This window comes from Canis lupus, chromosome 1 (genome assembly GCF_011100685.1).
Source record: "Canis lupus familiaris isolate Mischka breed German Shepherd chromosome 1, alternate assembly UU_Cfam_GSD_1.0, whole genome shotgun sequence".
In the NCBI taxonomy this organism is placed as follows: domain Eukaryota; kingdom Metazoa; phylum Chordata; class Mammalia; order Carnivora; family Canidae; genus Canis; species Canis lupus.
In genome coordinates this window covers 19,004,015-19,022,978 of record NC_049222.1, presented here as the reverse complement: position 1 = coordinate 19,022,978, position 18,964 = coordinate 19,004,015, and the positions used below count along the sequence as shown (strand labels likewise).

General features: G+C 38.7%; 1 protein-coding gene across 5 annotated transcripts in view; it reads left to right on the top strand.

Annotated features, from left to right (window-relative positions):
* WDR7 (WD repeat domain 7) overlaps window positions 1-18,964 on the top strand; it is a 353,142-nt gene that overhangs the window by 241,032 nt on the left and 93,146 nt on the right. For all 5 annotated transcript variants that reach the window (XM_038525932.1, XM_038525930.1, XM_038525933.1 and 2 more), the window contains 4 exons: window positions 4,016-4,202; window positions 15,500-15,617; window positions 18,033-18,182; window positions 18,762-18,844. In XM_038525932.1, the coding sequence (XP_038381860.1) occupies window positions 4,016-4,202; window positions 15,500-15,617; window positions 18,033-18,182; window positions 18,762-18,844 (538 nt within the window). The remainder of the gene's footprint in view (window positions 1-4,015; window positions 4,203-15,499; window positions 15,618-18,032; window positions 18,183-18,761; window positions 18,845-18,964) is intronic.

The following is an 18,964-nucleotide window of genomic DNA, read 5'->3' as shown; positions in this document are numbered from 1 at the left end:
TAATAGGTCTTACCCTTTCTAGCATAAGACAACCCAAGTGTTGATCTTTCTAAATGAAAATCTAATCAAACCTCCTTTGCTTAAAACTTTCAGTAGTTCCCCATTGTCACCAGAATAAACAAACTTCTGGCATGACATATGAGGCCCTTTGTGATTGGGCTCTAGTAACCTGTCCTGCCTCATGTCTCACTGTTCTGGTTCATCCAACTTGTCCTCTTTTCTCCCTTGCCCATCACCTCAACCTCTTCTTTTTTTCCCCAACAAGATCACCAGCCATGTTGAGCTATGTGTAATCCCTTGATCTGACCCTGTTCTTTCTCATTTCCTCATCATGAGACGTACTCTTTTCTCTGTCTGGAATGCTTTCTTTCCATAGTCCTCTCCTTTGAGTAGTTGACTCCTACGTACTCTTTAGGTTTGGGTATAGAAGTCACCTTTCCCTGGAAGCCTTCTCATACTCTCTGGTGGAGTTAAGTGCCCCTATTAAGTTCTCTCTGGATACCTTATGCTTTTAAATGCTCTAACAATACTCGGAATATATTGAAATGACCTGTTTGCTCAACCATCTCCTGAACTAGAATCCGTGTCCTTGAACTTTTTATTATATTTATTTTATATATAGTTATCACAGGAATCTTTGGATGGCTAGGTTGGAACCAAATTGTGGAAGACTTTGAAGAATGTCAGTCCAGTTTGTTGAACTTTTTCATACTGCTACTAGGGAGCCTTTTATGATACAATCAGTCATGGTGTCAGATGAGAGCATCATTCTGTGCCTTGCTTACTATTTATTTTGGTACAAAATTAGATTTCCTCTTGCACAGATTAAAATATAACTATTATTGGGTACCAAAGGTTTAAGGAAAATTCTGAGAGAGAAAATTCATAAAATTGTCATGAGACTTTTTCTGGCAAAAGAGAAGTACGTAGGTATCTTAATTTTAGCTTTTTTTTTTTTATCACCTTGGTCCATGTTGCAGAGCTGCTATCTGTTATGGAATCATAAGTCAGATAAACCCTGAAGTAGAGAATACAGTATAAGTCAAAAAAGGAATCTTAAATTTACCTATCCCTTTTTATTATTGTAACAACTATTTCTTAAAGGCTCATTCCTTTATATCATCAGAAGGAATCTGTGATTAGGAAGTTTGAACCCTTAGGCATCCGAGAGTGCTCCTCCAGAACATCAGTGTCATTATTCCTGGTAGCATTAAAGTCATAAGCATCTTATTAATCAACAAGGCTAGAAATCAAAATGTTTACTTGAAAAGCCTCTTCATCTTCTCTTATTTACACATTTTGCTTGGAATAAGTTGTCAGGTGTGGAATTATATAGCATTCTTCTGTCTTTATAATTCCAAAACAGACCAGTGAAAAATAATCAGACTCTAGTTAGTGGATTTAAAATGTGTGTGTTAAACAGACCATTCTTCTCTTGGCTTTTCTTGGTGCCCCCTACATCGCCTGCCAGAACTGTGGGGGTTTTTACTATATGTTACCCAGAGACTGTGATCTGAACTAAAGAAGGAGAGGTGCTATAGGAGAATTTTACTTATAAGATCACTGAATGAAATAGTGATTTAAGAGAGGCGATGGCATGCCAGAAGGAACCTGCATTTCCTGCTGAGCTGGGTGGCATCCTCACTGTGAGGGTAGACCATACTTTGCAGGGGAGCAGAAGATACCCCGAGGACCATTGCAAGGCCAGGGGTCTTTTGAAGTCTGCCTACTGAGTCTTCCTTTTCTGTCATTTCGTTGCAAGGTGAGTGATCACAGCCCCTATGCTGTCCTTCCTACTTTGTTAGAAAAATGATGGAAAACATCAAGAAACTGGCCACTTAATGGTTTACTTTTGCTTTCAAGATAAAATTGTCAGAGTGGTGAGGAAGCTGCCTCCAGAGTTCCCACACAGAGGCTGCAAGAAATCAGCCCTCCCTGGGATTGCCAGAATGCTCCTGCCTGTAATGAATACAGGAATAGTGGAGTGCAGTTAAGGGAAATGATGATTGAAATGCTATAAAACATTGTACTTAGGAAACCTTTGCCCCTTCACAAAACTGCTTCCCAAGGACACAGCTTCAGGGAGCCCTGTCCCTTAGACTGGAGCCATTGCTGCTTGTGCTTCAGGATGTCTGCAGAGAGCAGCACTGGGGTTTTCTCTGCAGCTCTTAAAACTTCCTAGAAGTAAAGAATGACAGAAAAGTGGTGGATCTCTTGACATTTTGAAATACCATTCTGACAAACTGGAGCAGGGAACTGCATTAGAGATGTACATGCAGTAAAGGCAGATGTATTTCCATCTTAGGTCTGTAATGTGTGCAGAGTGCTGTGCTTGGTGATCTGGGAGATGTAAAGTTACATGCACCATAGTTCCTACCCTCCAGGAGCAACAAACTTGATGAGGAAAAGGGAAATTCACAGAAAGGCTTATATTTAAAAATATCGTGTGGTAAGGGATGAGTAAGTGCTGGCAGAAAATATAAAACAGTGGGTCACGATTTTTAAAAGGGGTTTATATTTTTATGATCCACAAAACTTGAAGCTAATGTAGGACATGGCTAAGTGGGAGAGTAAAATTTTCAAATACGTGTATGAATGAAGTCATGAATATCAAGATGTCTCCTCCAGGAGGCTTTCCACGTATACGTACCTTTTCAGCTTCCTGCAAGACTTGTTAACCCAAGAACCGTGGCCTCCTGGAAATTTTTTTGTGTGTGTCATTTGATGGATATGTACATGTATTATATGTAGTTTCCTGGGGAAAAGACCAATGGTTTTCAACCGATTTTTCAAGGGTTCTACAGCAGCAGGTATTCTGAACCACGAACAAACAGTGCATTGGCAGACAAGAGTCTGGGCTTTACAGCATCCTTCATGTCTCTTCACCTCCAGTTCAATCCATTCTCGTTTAACAATTGGCTAGAACATAAAAATGAGTAAATGCCTTTATTTGTTAACTGCATTAAAGTTTATATGCCACGTTCTCAATTTTGAAAACAGGCAAGTTCAACATGCTTTTCGTGACTGCCGTTTGAGGAGCCCTCCCGGGTGCTAGGCACATGGCAGTGCACTTTGTCTGATCAGCCCAACACTCTTGCTCTGTGAGAGTGAGCTGTTTTCTCATTTTACAGACAAGGAAACTGAAGCTCATGATAACTTCTTCGGCCTGCCCCTACTAAGTTATGAAACTGGTTACTTCCCTGTCTTAAATCTGAAGCCTGTGTATCCCTTAAGCAGTCCGCTATACTGTTCTATGATGTGTAAACAGTTTTGTTTCTTCCCCTCAAGAAACAAACAGCCTCTTCTAAATTGATATTTGCTCTTCACAGTCCCTGTTTTCTAAATGTCAAAATGCCTTTTGAAATAGGTGAGCTTTTACAGCTTGACGGCCATTAGGCTTATGTATACAAATTGTTAGCATTATCTTCGACATAAAGAAATACATGTTAATTAGAATCTAGATGATTTCATCAGATTTAAAAGTAATATCAAACTGTCTTTTCATTTCTTTACCAAACTTGTGTGAAGAATTTACCACATACTTCACATCATTGTACTGGATCAGCATAGCAGAATATGGAGAAACATAGATGCTTGTGGGGGAAACTTTTTAAAACTATATCTGTGCCTTCATCCCTGATCCCTGTTGGGATATAACAAATATAACATTATTTGAAACCATCTCCATTTTACAGAATGCTGAGTAGGAAGAGACCTTGTTTGGAATTTAGGATCACTGATATATTTTGAAATTATATATACTTATTTATACATAATTCTTATGAAATTAAAGCATTTTAGAATATGGTATAAAATATTGTAACCTAACTTATCTTCTTTAAAGTATGTGGCTGAGCGAACTGTAAACTTGAGATCTTTTATAGTCTTACTGCTCAAAAACCCCTTTTAGTTAAAGAGAAAAAATCAAAAGTGATTTATACTTTGAAAATGTCTTCGAAAAAAATCACAAAAGTAAAATTACTTTATTGCTTTGCTTCTTATTTTGTAATTTTAGGTAAGGCACTGACATTTCTTCTGCTGCAGCCCCCCAGCCCCAAACTTCCTCCACACAGTACGATCCGAAGAACAGCCATTGATCTAATTGGACGTGGTTTCACGGTCTGGGAGCCTTACATGGATGTGTCTGCTGTCCTCATGGGGCTTCTTGAACTTTGTGCTGATGCCGAGAAACAGCTCGCCAAGTACGTGCTCAATTCCAGTTAATTTGTGGAGATTTTGTTTGTGTTCTGTCAGTTGGTATTTTATTTTTGTTTGAGGTCATTGATTGCCCTTGATAGATTATGTGTTTTTAGTAGATAATGAAACCCCACATATCTCAATATATGAAATTTTGGTTATAGATAAGGAAAGGGAAATCTATTTATGTAATTTGGGCACACTTAAGATTTAGCATTGAGCCAGTGAATGGCTGATCTGTGACATAGTTTCTAAATTGTGCTTATTGTGCCTTGACATATTATTATCTAATAATAGTGTAAACATATCACTTACAAGGAAAATTGTGTATATACCTGCTCAAACATTTACTCATAGAATACATGACAGATAGTTTGGGGAATTATTCCTTCACACTCATAGTAATTTTTAAATTAAATTTATTGAGGTTTCACTTGCACACAGCCAAGGACCAGCTGTAGGAGGTTGCAGAGATCCAGAGAAGCAGTGATGAGAGTAGAGGGAAAGGCAGATGAGCTGAGGGAGCTGCTGAAATGAAGTAAGTGGGAAGCCCTTGGTAGCCAAGTGGCCAAGAATGATGGGAAGGCAGTTGGGGGTGTGATGATAGAGGTTCATGTTGACTTGAGAACTCAGCTTCCTAATTCTTGGAGGAAGGTTTTTGTTTATTTTAATTTTGCGATTTTATTTTTAAAATTTTTTTTAATTTTTATTTATTTATGATAGAGAGAGAGAGAGAGGCAGAGACATAGGCAGAGGGAGAAGCAGGCTCCATGCACTGGGAGCCCGACATGGGATTCGATCCCGGGTCTCCAGGATCGCGCCCTGGGCCAAAGGCAGGCGCTAAACCACTGCGCCACCCAGGGATCCCAGCGATTTTATTTTTTAAAAGATTTTATTTATTTTAGAGAAAGAGAGAATAGGGGGAGAAACAGAGAAAGAGAGACAAGCAGACTCTGTGGTGAGCATAGAGCCGGAGGCTGGGGCTCAATGCAGTGCTCAGTCCCCCTACTGTGAGATCATGACCTGAACCAAAAATCAAGAGTCAGACACCTAGCCAACTGAGTCACTCAGGCGCCCCTGTTTTTGTTTTTTCATGACTCAGGTGCCCCTGTTTTTGTTTTTTCAGTATCGCCATCCTAGTGTTAGGAATCTTTGAACTGGCCCATGGTGCCTCTCTAAATGTAAATGTTATCACCTCTGATTTTCTCATTGAATGGCATTTCATCTTATCTTTGTTGACCTTGGAAAAAACTAGAATTCTCTGCTCTTTTCTTTTCTTTTCTTTTTTTTTTTTTTTTTTTTTGTCCTTTTCTTCATGGTTGTCTTTCTTATATCCCATAGTTCTCTTATGATCCATCATGGCTCTAGGCTCAGGGAGTAGAGATCAAAGAAGTTATTAAAAGGCTAGACTGGGATGCTGTGGCTTTGTCTACAGATTGGACATTCTCAGCCCAAAGTCCCAAGATGGATTGGTAGAAGGTGGTATTTATTTCCAATTTAGGCAGCTGCCCGCCCCCTACCTCCTATCATACTGCCACATTTCCTAAACATTTACTCTGTGTCTTCCTAGCTGTTTGCTTTTCAGCAAGTCATTTCACCTCTTACCTCAGTTCCATCTACAAGTTGGGGCTAATTAAATACCTACCTCATAAAGTTGATATTAAATGTGTTTCTGTTTGCAAAGCACTTGGAAGAATACTTAGCACATACTAAAAGATTAAATGGGAATTCCCTGTATGGTGGTAGTAAAAGTGGTGATGCCATTGTCCTTGTTTCAGAGTCAGCAGATCAAGAGCTGCCTGGTTCTAGAATGAATAGTTTGACATAATGGCAGCCAGGATAGTTTTTGGATGCAGAAGGCCTGAAGGTTCTTGATTGACTTTAAGAATTCGGAGGAAACTGAGCCTGTGAGTTTGAAGCAATAGTAAGAGGCAACTGGCCTTTGTGCAAAGCCCAGAACATATTTTCAACCCTCTGCCTTCTTCTGCAACTGCCTGTATACCTTCCAATTTTGTTTTGACCTAATTTTATAGTCTATTTTCAAAGCTGATCTAAACACCATTTCAATAGTATGCAGTCTTGTTTTGTTGCCTAGGAGAAGTGATAGGCTTTATTTTAGACATAGTATTTAATATTTTGTTTTATTTTGTTTTTAAATCAGTTTACATGAAGCTTATATCAGCAAACATAAAGATATACTGTGCTTTATCTACATGTAGTATGTCCATAGACACTTTAGTTCTTCAGTAGATAATTTAAATCCTGCTATTACATCCTTTTCTGTCATGAAGATTAGTATAACTCTATACACAGCTCTAAATAAATGAATGTATCAGCATGTAGCCTTGAGGAGTCCAATGTAATTTTCATCATGATAAATTGCATAATAAGCAAGAAAATGTTTGCTTATTAATCTATAACAAGATGTAGATTGAAAATGGCCTGTTACATCCGTGACACCATTGGTACAGGCTGTAGAAGGACTGAGACAGGGTGAAACAGAGCAGGGATGTGTGCCTCCTACCCACATGATGGTGCCTACTGTGCCTCCCCTTTGTGCCTGATTTACTCTGTATGTGATGACAGTGCTCAGCCACCTTGCCTCTAACTGCTGCGTTAGGCTCGCTTTATGAAGAAGCTTTTATGTTAGGCTTGTGCTTTTTAAAATTTCAGTTCATGTTAACTGGAAAAGAAAAAACAGGAGCACCTGAGTGGCTCAGTTGAGTAAGCATCTGCCCTCAGCTCAAGTCATGATCCCAAGGTCCTGGGATCGAGTTCTGAGTCAGGCTTCCTGCTGGGTGGGGAGTCTGCTTCTTGCTCTCTCTCTGCCCCTCCTCTCCCCATGCACTCGCTCACTCACTCACTCTTTTGTGTTCTCTCTCTCAAATAAATAAATCCAGTCTTAAAAAAATAAAAAAAGGGAAGGAAAAGAAAAAACGTACAGAGTCCTTCCCTCTTTAATACTGTTCTTGTGAGTTTATGAAAAAGGGGATTGAAGGGGGAGCTAACTCAGACTGCTACCTAGTTCTGTAAGACACATATGATAGCAGAGTTTCTTTCTTCCTCTCTCTCCCATGTATTGACAACCTCTGTCAGAGATTATTCCTGAGAGGTCTCCTGAGAAACTATAGATGGCTTAATTGATAGGGCATTTTTCCAGAATTAAAATGCCTTTATTTTAGAAATAGGACTGAGAATTTTACATCTTTGAAATCAAAATAATGCCAGTTTTCTAATGTGTTTAGCTATTTTACCAGATTTTAAACTATGTTTATTAACTAAGCAAGCTTTTATTCAGTAGTTAATATATGGAAGGTACAATATTGGGTATTATATTTAGTTACAAAGTTGCATCAGACAAAGATTCTGTCTCCAAGGTACTTGCAATCTGAAGGAAGGATAAGATCTGATGATGCAAAAAGAGAAGGAGAGTAAAAGGTAGGGACACTCAGAAGATGGGGAGGTGAGTCACAGCTGGGTGCTCAGAAAGGATGCCAGGAAGAGTTTTATTTGCATCTCCCATTTGAATAATTTTGAGGAAAGGCAAAAGGACAGAGGTGGAAATGTATGAGCATGCCCCACAGATGCCGAAGAGCTCTTTAAAACATATGGCAAATGACTGTAAACATGGTTTTTAACCAATTTTATTTTATTCATTCCTTGCAGAACTTAAACTGTGGGGAGTGCCCATCTAAAAGTTGAACATAAGTTCTTTCCCAGTTATCTCAGGGGAATAGAATCAGGGTTAAAGAGAGGATTTTCTCTTTTATCTTATAAAATGATTATAAAATGATAATAGAAGTTTATAAAATGAATCTGAAAGAGGTTCTGTCTCTTGTCCACAGAAATACTGGTCATTGGAAAAGGTGAGCTTCAGACCTAGGTCTCACTGACCCCAAGAGCTCTGCTCCTACCCCTGTGGCATCTTGCACCCACACAGCTACAGATCAAGAGAATATTAAGCATAAAACAGCCTATTCAAAGGATATAAAAGCTGCCAACTCAATTGTCAGTGTACTTTCAGATTTTAAAAGTATACTGAATGAAATCATTTCCATGACAAATTTTGTACCTTCTAGAAATTAATAGCCTATTTAAATATCATTAAGCTCCTTGAGTGCCTGGTTCATGTATTATGCATTTATTCATATTTATTCATAACACCTGTCACATGATTTGCATTTAATAAACATTTAATAATGTCAAAGAATTTTAGAGATGAGCATCTTCAACAGTATTCAATCCAGTGCTTTCAGTATGCTATCCAATAAAAACAAGGTTTAGAGAGATGATGCAACTTACCTGAGATCTCACCAGTACTAGAAAAGCTAAAACGATCACCCAGGTCTCCCGACTCCCATTTTGCTTCTCCCATACCTGTATTGTCATGCCACCCTTTATGTGACAAGTGATCCACAGGGAGACTCTCGGAGGAATTTTTTAAATTAATGATTATGGGCTGCTCATTTGTGATGGACTGTTTTTGTTTTTGTTTTTTGATGGACTGTTTAATAGAGAATGCAGACTGCTCTCATTGAAATCCTAGATAGAACCATTCCTAGCTAATTGTGAGAAAAAAAGAAACATGCAGTATTATGAATTTTATAGATCCTTCCTTTTTTTGGTCACCATGGTTATGTACATATGGATAAAATGTTAGAAACAATAGAAAATCCTACCCTGTAAAAGAACAGAAAAATCCTTGTGCTTTTTAAAGACTAACTCCCTTCTGTACATGTTGTGGTCTAATTCTGATTCTGTTTTCCTAGTTCATATTGCAGGGCCTTTGCTCTCAAAGAGAACAGCAGAGCTGTGCTGGCTACCATTGCTGAGGGGGGCAATCTCTCATCTCCTATGGCTATGATGGAAGAATATTAATGAATTACCAAAAGCCCACTGCTTTTCTGCAATATTCAGTTTACCAAACTTTTTTTTTTTTTTTTTAAGATGTTATTTATTCTTGAGAGACAGAGAGAGAGAGAGGCAGAGACACAGGCAGAGGGAGAAGCAGGCTCCCTGCATTGAGCCCAATGGGGGACTTGATCCCGGGACTGTGGGGTCACGTACTGGGCTGAAGGCAGACGCTCAACCACTGAGCCACCCAAGCATCCCTTTACCAAACTTTAAAAGAGAAACATATAGTCAACTAGAAACCCCGTGCTTTGATTAACATACAGATAAACCCCATATGTTAGAAAGAAATGTTATTTTTGAACCATATACTTGGAGAAAAAGAATTGACATTTTAACTCAAATTTTAACCATACTTTTTAACTATAAGACAGGGGGTAGAGAATATATCATATAAACACTAAGGTATTTTTAGGATTTTATATTTAAACTATGTTTCCTATTCACCTTTATTTATTTAAATTTTTTTATTAATTTTTTTTTTTTAACAGAGTGTGTGGAGGGGGAGGGAGGAGCAGAGGGAGAGGAAGAGGGAGAAAGAGAATCTGAAGCAGTCTCCATGCCCAGTGCAGAGCCCAATGCAGGGCTCAGTCTCAGGACCCTGAGATCATGACCTGAGCCAAAACTAAGAGTCAGACGCTTAACTGCCTGAACCACCCAGGTGCCCCAGACATTTATTTTTAATAGGAAATGTATAATCTGAGGAAACCACTTAACTAAATTATGTTAGCATAGTTTTTACAACTCATAGTTGTAAATGTATACAACATATAGGAAATAGATATAAAAGCTGGGCACTTGTTGGGGGAATCACATTTGTGTTTAGGAGACTAATGCTACATTTGAGTTATCAAATTAAGGTTTAATATAACAGACAAGAATTGATGATTCCTTGATACATTAAAGACACTTGCTAGTAAGTGTCTGGAAGGGGTAAGATGGAATTCTCAGTTATGAAACAAAGTATGCATTTCCAAAATAATTCTGGTCCCTGTTTTCCATGAGGAATGTTTTCCGTGCCCTGTTACTGTGTATCTTCGTTGGTTTGGGTTACTGTAACAAAATAGCACAGACTAGGGGCTTCCACAACAGAATCTTACTTGTTAGAGTTCTAGAAGCTGGGAATTCCGGGAAGGAGGTGCTCACAAGGTGAGTTTCATTCTGAGGCCTCTTCTCTGGGCCTGTAGATGGCCGCTGTGCCGCTGCGTGCTCACGCAACTCCTTTGGGAGTGAGCCAGAGCACGTTTTCTGGTCTGTTATACGGCAGGGATCCCATCATGAGGGCCTCACCCACCTGGCTCCTCTGACCCTAAGTACCTCCCTGAGGTTCCATCTCCAAATACTGTCACAGCAAATTTTCAGGGGACACAAACATTTAGTTCGTAATACTGTTTGGCCATGATTTGTGGGTTATTCTATGAAAGATTAAGTGGTTCTTCCCCCTGAATATTCTCTTACAGTATTCCTGAATTTGACAGATGGGGAAGTCTGACAATTGTAGATGGTGACATTTAACTATAGTGGTCTGACGTGTGACTTCTAAAATGCTTTTACCACGATGGAGTAAGGGTTAGAGCAGATTAATGAGCAGTCACGTGAGGAATGAGCTCAGCCTGAGTGGACTGTTTCTCTATTCATGATTTTTATTTACAGTATCTGTCATCACTCGCGTTTCATGTGGGACGGGTATACTGAAATGCTGAGTAAAATAGAGAGTATGTCCTATCCTATTTTTTTAACTAAAGACCCATCTTAAAACCCTATATAACCAATGAATTGCATAACAGCCAAATAAGCAGGATGCGATGAAGATCCCAGAATAAGACAGACACCCCTTTAATTTCACACCTCTGATAGTAGAATCCTCCTTCATTCAGTTAGAATCCCACATTAAAATATATCACATACACAGCGCACCTTTGACTTTGAAGATAACTACGTGTAGAATTAGACTTTGCCTGTTGGGACGACTAGATCAATTACTTTGACTTCATTGCCTGGTCAGTTCAGTCAAATAACTGGCTTAAGCGATTTTTTTTTTTCCTCCTGGATTTTCCAGGTAACTTCATTTAGCGCATAACTCTCAAGCTACCACTACGTCCAAGGGGCTGCGCTGGGCACTTTGGGGGGATCACAGGATTAGAAGGCATAGTACCAGTCTGCATAGAGTTCATGATACAAAACTAATTCATAATGCTTGGCAGAAGCAGATCTAGTGCTAAGAGCCTAGGATAAACGGGTTTTGTTGTTGGTTTTGTTTCAATAGATTGTAATTGAATGCTCTAGCAATTGCAGAACAACTCTTGGCTTCCACAAGAACTGAACAGAGGGGTGAGGAGAGCATGCTAATGGGGGCAGTGGTAGTGGAGGAGCGTAAGCCGTGTACTCTAGTCAGAAGAGGAATGGAATTCTAGGGACCAGCTTTGAACTTAGCCTGGCCTCAGGAACAGAGGTGTGTTGCAAAGACGGAGTCATAAATTAGTGAAACTAGATTATGGACGGCCTAGAACCTCAAGCCAAGGTTTTAAGATTTTTCTTAGAAGCACTGGTCCCCACTGAGGTTTTTAAGCACTTTAACCATGAAGTAAAGTTAGTGCTTTTGGAAGATTACTCTGATGTGATGCATTAAATAGGCTACAGAGGGGAGTCTTCCCCTGTGCCTTGGCAAATCCTCTCTGTTCCCACACTCCCAGCCCCCCTGCCTGTGTACCATGGATGTGCTGAATGAACCTGTGCAGACGACTGACCTCAGAGCAATAGATGTGTCTGCATCCTGAAGTCCTGCACTGCAGCCATCAGACGCTGATCAAGAGAATCACTCAAATGTACCCTCTTGATGCCTCTTACGAATTGTTGGATGTTCCAACTTCCACTGAATTCATGAGCAATACTTTTACTGTCTTTGGTTACTTGCTGCAGCTTCTCTTCCAGACGCCAAACTTTTACCATTTTTCCTACCACAAGAAGTGTGCCTATTTCCCAAATTCACAAGATCGTTTGCTGAGATGGATTAAGGGTATTGTATGATGCCTTTAACTTGAAACCAGTGACCTGCTGCAAGTTGATCTCATTTTCTTTTCACTTTGTTTCTATTTATGAGAGTCATCTTGGGCACAACAAACATCTATTGTCTGTATAATACATATAGGTGAGACATAGGACTGAGGTTTTTACATTTGCCTGCTCATTTAATCATCTCGTCAGCCTTGGAAGTTGTTATTTTAATAGACCCATTTTACAGATGTTGTGCTTTACTCAGGCCAGGTTGGCCACAGGGCACAGCATAAGGATCGGGGGACAATAGCCATTTGTCATCCTTAGGTGAACACATACATGCAGAGTCATTCATTCTCATTCTTTCCTTCTCTTTCTCTCCCTCCACTCCCTTCTTGGCTTCCCATTAAACTTTTTACTCCTGAAGGAACAAAGAAGGTCTGGAAGAGAGGTGGGTGGTGCAGTTGGTAGGATTCTGTTTGTGTGAGTAGAACTCTGGTTTCCAACTGCAAGCCATCACAACAGCACACAGCAGGGAATGGACGGGACTTTTCTGGACTCCAGGAGATGCTCTAACACTTGGTCTGCAAAAGGGAGATCCCATCTCTTAGAAACTCGGGAGATAGTATAGCCACCCATAGGGAGTGTGGACAGGCAGCCAGAACCATGAAGCTCAGCAGGGTCAACATGTTGTCTTTCACCCTATTTCCCTTGTTACAACCTAGCCCTTTAGGGAAGCCACATTATTAACACATCGGTGTGGTTCAGCTACAGCCCTCAGTGCCATTCCCTAAACTTGGTCAAGCAGTATATTGCCTGCCCCATTCCCTTAAAATTGGTCATTTGAACCCACACAATAAGACTTCTTTCTTGGGACGCCTGGGTGGCTCCATGGTTAGGGCGTGAGCCAAAGGCAGTCTGGGGATCGTCCCAGCCTGGGGATCAAGTCCCACATTGGGCTCCCTGTGAGGACCCTGCTTCTCCCTCTGCCTGTGTCTCTGCCTCTCTCTGTGTGTCTCTCATGAATAAATAAATAAAATCTTTAAAAGAAATACTTTAAAGACTTCTTTCTTGAGCCCAATTTGAATTTGATCTTTCTGACTTTTGAATCCCAGTTCTGCCACTTAGTATAGTTACTTTCCCTTACAATTTTATTTCCACACCAATTGATAACCGTGCAACTGTATCTTCAGTTATTCACAATTGACATTGGAAAGAACAGAGATGAAGTCCGCGTGTCACAATGGACCACTGGAAACCTCACCCAGGGATGCCATCTAGCTACTCACCCAAAGTCGCTGAGTTTAGTCATGTTACCATTTCATTAATCCAGTTAACCATAATGTGGGCGAGCCCCCTCCCCTTTATTTATACCACCATTCAGCTGTCCGAGAAGACATCATACCTTGGCACCTCGATGAACTCTGGACCCAGTTTTCTCCTTCATAAAAATGCTGGTACCATTGCCCTCTTTAGGGATGTTCTGGGCAGGTGCAGGAAGACATGAAACAGCACAGGAAAGCTCAATTTCAAACCTAGACCCTCAGTTCCACCTCCAGTTCTTTCTCTTCTCTGTCACACCTTCCACGCGTAGGTCAGGCTGCCCAGGAGGTAGACATTCCTGCTGGATGGCTGGCTGTTGGGCAGGGAGGTTGCCTGGGGATCTTTTCCAACTCCCAGCATTCTGTGATTTTATTGATCTTAGGAAATTTGATTTAGGTTTGCTCAGAATTTAGTTAACATACCATTTGAGTTTCAGCCTTTCAGTATTACCAACACCTTTTCATGCTGACGAAAGAAACATAGAATATCTTAAAAATGTAATTAGCTTTTGAATTTTTTAAAACTTAAACTATGATCTAAACTCTATAATAATTAAGCAATCTAGGTCAGCATGCTCATGCCTTTGTGGGATCTCAGTAGTAATGTTTAATCCTGAAAAGAACCTGGCTACCTACTCCGCCCTGCTATACCGCTGAAGGCCCCTTTTCCAGTCCCCTACTGGATCTCGAGCATCAAGATCTTCTGTGGAGGTGATGTGGGCACCGACGGCGTCCTTTCTGTTTCTTGTTCAGAATGTGTGTGTTTTGTCACCTAACATCTTCCTTTTTAGTGGTGAATATCAGAGGACCCCCCTCCATCCTCCTGAGTTCCTGCTTTGTATCTACTCTCAGTTATTATCAGTCAATGTAGCAGTCACTAAGAAATTATAGGCAGAATTTCCTAGAATCAACTCACCTTCTTTAAACAGTGATAAGAATGTCCATGTAATGCGTACTTACTTTCATCTAAAAGTTAAAATAATGATTCTTAGACGAATCTGTAAAAACATTTGTAAACATTTTGAGAATTTTTAGTAAACAATCCAGTTTACACGAGGTATACAGACTTACATAATTAGAGCAGTACAGATCTTCATATAATTTCATATGGATATTTAAGAATGAAGATTATGTGACTAGAGGGAGAAACTATAATGGATCACGTACTGAGTAGCAAAACGCTCCTTGTGTATAGTTGACGAGTAGATCACATTCCACATTTTAATGAAGAGTCTTACTAGTTTTCACAGGAGTCTATTATATAAAATATACAGGAAGCTTACAAACAGAATATCATTTTTATGTTTTAGGGGTGGGTAGCAAAAGAATATAACATCACTATCCTGATCAGGATGTTCTCACAGTTGGAAAGATTTATTTTGTCATGTACATACTCTTAAAAATAACCTGGACAATGCCCTGCCCATGATCTTTATAGAGAGAAAATAAGTGTCCATTAATAATTTTTGCATCAACACAAAATAACTATTGGCAGAACATTGTAGATTGGTTCTAAAAGTATTGAGCATGGGGTAAATTAACAGTACTGAGGATATTTTAAACTAAAAATAATATTAAAAACTAAAAATAATTTTGCAGTTTTGAGTTCTTTTGATAATTATATGGATGGAAGTGAATTTTGCTTCCTTTCAGGTACACGTCCTTAAATGAAGCCTTTTTCTGTGGCCTTATAAACAAATTATTACCTCTAATTTTTTTTTCTTTTTTGGCAAAAAATTTGAAAATACCCAGCACAGTCTTCTTTCTTGCCTGATTCTGAGCTTTGTGATATGCATTCAGTACTAGTTCTTGATAATTTGTTAACAAGGCGTTTTTAACACTTTGGACAGATGCACATACTGTTTTCAATCTTCACGGTTAATTATTCGATTTTGTATTTGATGCCAGAACACCCTGACTCCTAATCACTGCTCATTGTTGCAAGTCCATTATATTCTAACTGTTTGAGTGCTCCCATTGACCTTGAACTGACATTATAAGCTGTGTCTAATCTTTTCAGTCTATATTTCAAATGCTTCTTTTCTTTTTTCCTTTTTTTCCTGATCCCTGTTTAGCATCACAATGGGGCTGCCTCTTAGCCCTGCAGCTGACTCCGCCCGCTCCGCAAGGCATGCCCTCTCGCTCATCGCCACTGCCAGACCACCCGCCTTCATCACAACTATAGCCAAAGAGGTGAGCAGAGCCTCTCTGTGTGCTCCATCTTCTCATTTAAAGGAATTATTACGTACTGTGAGCTGAGGGTCCGTATCCACAAATAATCCTTCCAATTTGTTCTACAACAGTGCAAGTTAATAATTTAGTGCTAAAATGAATACATGCGTACCTGTATGCATGTACCCTGAATTCCACAGCAACGCATTCCTTACTTGTGCTTTTTGTATTCATTTCTGTTCTCAAAGTTAACTCTCTTGCAAATATTTGAAATCAATTTTTCAATCTGAAATATAACAGGCTTATTCAAATTAAAATATACTAAAGATATTCACATTTTATAAGTGTAAATATCTTCCCGTAATCAACACTGAACTTATTTAACATTGGCTCTTCAACTGTAAACAAAAATGTAAGTCATAAACTTGCTAATTGTTTTTCCTATTACATGTCACAGATAAAGACTTGAATGCCAATTGATTCCCACATTCTTAGTGTTCTAACTAATTGCCCACATCTAACTGAAAAACTAGTAAAGAACAATGAACCAATTATAGAATCTTTCCTGTAGGTCTTAGTAGTGGGAGAGAAAGCAAAGGATGATAAGCCCCTACATTTTTTCTTAAAGGTTTGTTCCATTTCAGCATAAATAATGTGCACACTTGGTGTCCATGGGGTATGAACTCTGTCCGAGTTGTTTTTCCTGTAGCTATGATGAATTTTTAAAATACTAAATGAATACCTCTGAGTCTACCCTGATGACCTGAAGCCTGCTGGGCCCGTGTCTACCTAGAGCCATTCTTAATAGGCATGCAGCAAGTATTTGTGACGTGAAAGTAGCTTTAGAAGGGAGGAAGGAAGGTCTTGTTAATAGCAGATTGTATGGGTTTATATGAGGTGGTGGGACTTTGAATTCATACCTAAAATAAATTTGTAGAGTAAAGGGGGTGTGTTCTGCTGTTAGTGCATAGTGTTACAGAAAGGTTGCATTGTGTTTAAAATATGCATGTGTATGTTATAGATCTATGATTTGTAGATATTAATATTTATATGAAGTATATATTTATAAATGAGCAGATTTATTAGCCTGGAATTTCTTACCAGTTTTTCTTATCAGTTGAGTATGCATAGACAGTAATATTGAATATATTGAATAAGTCTGGTCTCATATACAAGGTCCTAAAAGTACCAGGCATAAAACTGCCTCTTTAAAGAGTAAGCAAGTATCTGTGTTGATTATGTTTTTGAACTTAATTTTCACCTTCTACATCAGTTTTTTTTAAATTTATTCATGAGAGACACAGAGAGAAAGAGGCAGAGACATAGGTAGAGAGAGAAGCAGGCTCTAATATGAGTATTTTTAAATGAACTGTTAGAATAGCCATGCTTTTGATTTATTCTACTCCAACATTTGGCTAGTAAGGTATTTTAAAAATATTTTAGGGACGCCTGGGTGGCTTAGTGGTTGAGCGTCTGCCTTTGGCTCAGGGCATGATCCTGGAGTCCCGGGATCGAGTCTCACATACGGCTCCCAGTGAGGAACCTGCCTCTCCTTCTGTCTATGTGTCTGCCTCTCTCTCTCTGTGTCTCTCACGAATAAATAAATAAAATCTTTAAAAAATATTTTTTAATGTTAATGTTTTACTAATTGCCAGTTGATTTCCACATTCTTAGTGTTCTAATATTTCAATGTGATAGTTCACATTTATTATCTTGTAAAAATAAATTTTCCACTTAGAGTTTTAGATTTAGATCCTAAAGTATTTCTATTTCTCACTGTTTCTGTCCTCTTCTCCCCCCCTCCTCCCCTGTCATGCCCACTCCTCCATGGCTAGCCCAGCACCTACCAGTGTTCTTTCTCCTCTGAATGATTAAGACTTACAATTTGTACAGGGAAGAAAAATCACAGTGAACTTATATTTACAATGCTTATTATTTTTGGAGGCATGTTCATTTGAATTTCTCAACTTAATTATATGGCACCAAGAATGGTACCTGGGACACAGAAGTCTTATGTAAGCATCATTTACTGTTATTACTTGAGAGCAAGTCTCATGTCTCTCACTTGCTGGTGTCTTCTAACTGCTGTCTTGACTTCAGCATCAGATATGCCAAATCCACAAACCTTCAGTGTGTCTTTTGAAAAATGTCATGATAGTATTATATTAAAGTCTCCTATTATACCCAAGAACTTACAGGATTTTATTAGAGAATACTTAGTTTTTATTTTACTAAAAACTATATTTTAGGTTTTTTTTGTTTTTGTTTTTTGTTTTTTGCAATCAAGTGTTTCCTGACCCACCCCAAGAGATTTGTTTTTGTTGATTCTCTTTTTCTTCCCCAGTTGTATTAACAAGTGAAAAATAAACCACTGGCTAGAAATGCATAACTGAATCAAGTATCAGCCATGTCTATAGCATGGTTATGTCTTCACAGGTACACAGACATACGGCTCTTGCAGCAAATACCCAGTCACAACAGAACATGCACACGACAACTCTTGCACGAGCTAAAGGGGAAATTCTGAGAGTCATTGAGATTCTTATTGAAAAGATGCCCACAGATGTTGTGGATCTTCTTGTGGAGGTAAGATATCCTGCTTTAAATGTGACAGCACAGCCGATATTTAATGTCCATGTAGTAATATAAATCAGCATTTTTATTTCCAAGGAAATAAAAAGAGAGCCTTAATAGAATTATCTAAAGAAAGAGAGGGAGATAATTAAATGAATTAACTTTTGTACCATTTCTAGGGACCTTACTTAAATTTCATTAAAAGTCAAAATGATAACTGTGTACTTATCATTCATAGGGAAGTAGTCTGTATTGGAGTACTTTTTAAAGGGTATGTTCTTGCATTATAACTAAACAAAAACTTGTAGTGTGCGTGAATAAAAGGTACCTATATTGTACATAAATATGCATTGGCTTTGAAGTCAACAAGTTTTGTTTCTGTATGTTACTGCTCTTTTTTTATAATTTTCACAGATAAGAGAGAGAATATCTTATAGAGTAACTATATTGTAACTTCAATAAATATGCTATAGTTGTAAATATTGTGATCAAACCATCTAGAATTTTCATGCAGCTGAGGCCTTAAATAATTTGTAGTTTGGAAAATTAAGTATTTGAAATTAATTTTGGATTTACATCTTTTCTATAAAGGTAATGGACATCATTATGTACTGCCTTGAAGGATCTTTAGTTAAAAAGAAAGGTCTTCAAGAATGTTTCCCAGCCATCTGCAGGTAAAGAAGCCTTCAATAGCATGCAAAATAAATAATTTTTACTAACAATTTTGAAAAAATTTTTAGCAGGATGAGTTAGTAGTTTTGTTAGTTAGAAAACCGGTTATAAATTAATATCTG